The 2,663-nt window shown below is 32.7% G+C and overlaps 1 protein-coding gene across 1 annotated transcript in view; it reads right to left on the bottom strand.

Annotated features, from left to right (window-relative positions):
• LOC309524235 (tubulin beta-4B chain) overlaps nt 1-2,663 on the bottom strand; it is a 15,062-nt gene that overhangs the window by 6,080 nt on the left and 6,319 nt on the right. The window contains exon 3 of the mRNA XM_082208706.1: nt 498-608. Coding sequence (XP_082064832.1) covers nt 498-608 — 111 coding nt within the window. The remainder of the gene's footprint in view (nt 1-497; nt 609-2,663) is intronic.

The raw sequence follows: 2,663 nt of genomic DNA, 5'->3' as shown, positions 1-2,663 counted from the left end.
GGAAGGAAGGAAGGAAGGAAGGAAGGAGAGAAGGAAGGAGGGAAAGAAGGAGGGAAAGAAGGAGAAGGAAGTAAGAAAGAGAGATGGTGGGAGATTAGGAAGGAAGGAAGGAGGGAAGAAGGAAGGAGGGAGAAAAGGAAGGAAGGAAGGAAGGAAGGAGGGAGAAAAGGAAGGAAGGAAGGAAGGAAGGAGAGAAGGAAGGAAGGCAGGAAGGAAGGAAGGAGGGAAAGAAGGAGGAAAGAGGGAGAAGGAAGTAAGAAAGAGAGACGGTGGGAGATTAGGAAGGAAGGAGGGAAGGAAGGAGGAAAGGAAGGAGGAAAGGAGGGAGGGAGAAAAGGAAGGAGGAAAAAAAGGAGGAGGGAGAAAAGGAAGGAAGGAGGGAAGGAAGGAGGGAGGGAGGGAGGAAGGAAGGGCAGGAAGGAGGGAAGGAAGGAAGGAAGGAGGGAGGGAGGGAAGGAAGGAAGGAAAAGGAAGGAGGGAAGGAAGGAAGGACGCACCGAAGACGAAATTGTCGGGTCGGAAGATCTGCCCGAAAGGCCCGGAGCGGACGGAGTCCATGGTCCCGGGTTCGAGGTCGACCAGGACGGCGCGGGGGACGTATTTCCCGCCTACGGGGGGAGAAGAAAAAGGGAAATAAAAAGGGGAAAACGTGAAGAAGACAAATATGAAAGTGGAAAACATGAAACATAAAAATGTGGAAACATGTGGAAGATAAAGAATAAAAAGAGGAAAAATGAAAACGTGAAAATATGGGAAACAAAAGTGAAAATATGTGGAAAAGGAAAATTGAAAATATGGGAAATGAAAACGTGAAAATATGGGGAAAATAAAAAAGGAAAATATGGGAGATAAAAACGTGGAAATATGAGGAAAATAAAAAATGGAAAATAAAAATGGGGAAATATGGGGAAAATAAAAAAGGAAAATTGAAAATATGGGAAATAAAAAGGGGGAAATATGGGAAATAAAAAGGTGAAAATATGAGGAAAATAAAAAAGGAAAATATGGGAAATAAAAAGGTGAAAATATGAGGAAAATAAAAAATGGAAAATAAAAACAGGAAAATATGGGGGAAATAAAAAAGGAAAATATGGGAGATAAAAACGTGAAAATATGGGGGAAATAAAAAAGGAAAATATGGGAAATAAAAACGTGAAAATATGGGGGAAATAAAAAAGGAAAATATGGGAAATAAAAACGTGAAAATATGGGGGGAATAAAAAAGGAAAATTGAAAAGATGGGAAATAAAAACGTGAAAATATGGGGGAAATAAAAAAGGAAAATATGGGAAATAAAAACGTGAAAATATGGGGGGAATAAAAAAGGAAAATTGAAAATATGGGAAATAAAAACGTGAAAATATGGGGGAAATAAAAAAGGAAAATATGGGAAATAAAAACGTGAAAATATGGGGGAAATAAAAAAGGAAAAATTGAAAATATGGGAAATAAAAACGTGAAAATATGGGGGAAATAAAAAAGGAAAAATTGAAAATATGGGAAATAAAAACGTGAAAATATGGGGGAAATAAAAAAGGAAAAGATGGGAAATAAAAACGTGAAAATATGGGGGGAATAAAAAAGGAAAATTGAAAATATGGGAAATAAAAACGTGAAAATATGGGGGAAATAAAAAAGGAAAATTGAAAATATGGGAAATAAAAACGTGAAAATATGGGGGAAATAAAAAAGGAAAAGATGGGAAATAAAAACGTGAAAATATGGGGGAAATAAAAAAGGAAAATTGAAAAGATGGGGAATAAAAACGTGAAAATATGGGGGAAATAAAAAAGGAAAAGATGGGAAATAAAACGTGAAAATATGGGGGGAATAAAAAAGGAAAATTGAAAATATGGGAAATAAAAACGTGAAAATATGGGGGAAATAAAAAAGGAAAAGATGGGAAATAAAAACGTGGAAATGTGGAAAAGAAAAACGTGAAAATATGGAGGAAATAAATAATGAAAATAAAAACATGAAAATAGGAAAAATAAAAATGTGAAAATGTGGAATTGGGAAAGGTTTTTTTTTTAATTTAAATGCAATAAATCTGGGGTTTCTGTAGAAATAGGTATAGGCATAAACACGTATATAAAGGCGTATGTACATATATGAAAACCTATATTAATATGTATTTAGGCAGATACATAATGTACATATATGCATAAATATGTAGATAAATATGTATTTAGGCAGATACATGCATAATGAATATACATATATGCATAAATACGTATATAAATATGTATTTAGGCAGATACATACATAATGAATATACATATATGCATAAATACGTATATAAATATGTATTTAGGCAGATACATGCATAATGAATATACATATATGCATAAATACTTAGATAAATATGCATTTAGGCAGATACATGCATAATGAATATACATATATGCATAAATATGTATATAAATATGTATTTAGGCAGATACATAATGTACATATATGCATAAATATGTAGATAAATATGTATTTAGGCAGATACATACATAATGAATATACATATATGCATAAATATATATATATAAATATGTATTTAGGCAGATACATGCATAATGAATACACATATATGCATAAATATGTATATAAATATGTATTTAGGCAGATACATAATGTACATATATGCATAAATATGTAGATAAATATGTATT

This window comes from Podarcis vaucheri (assembly GCF_965113315.1).
Source record: "Podarcis vaucheri genome assembly, chromosome: Z".
Lineage (NCBI taxonomy): Eukaryota > Metazoa > Chordata > Lepidosauria > Squamata > Lacertidae > Podarcis > Podarcis vaucheri.
Note: the sequence above shows the minus strand (reverse complement) of the source record. Positions and strands in the feature narration are given on the sequence as shown.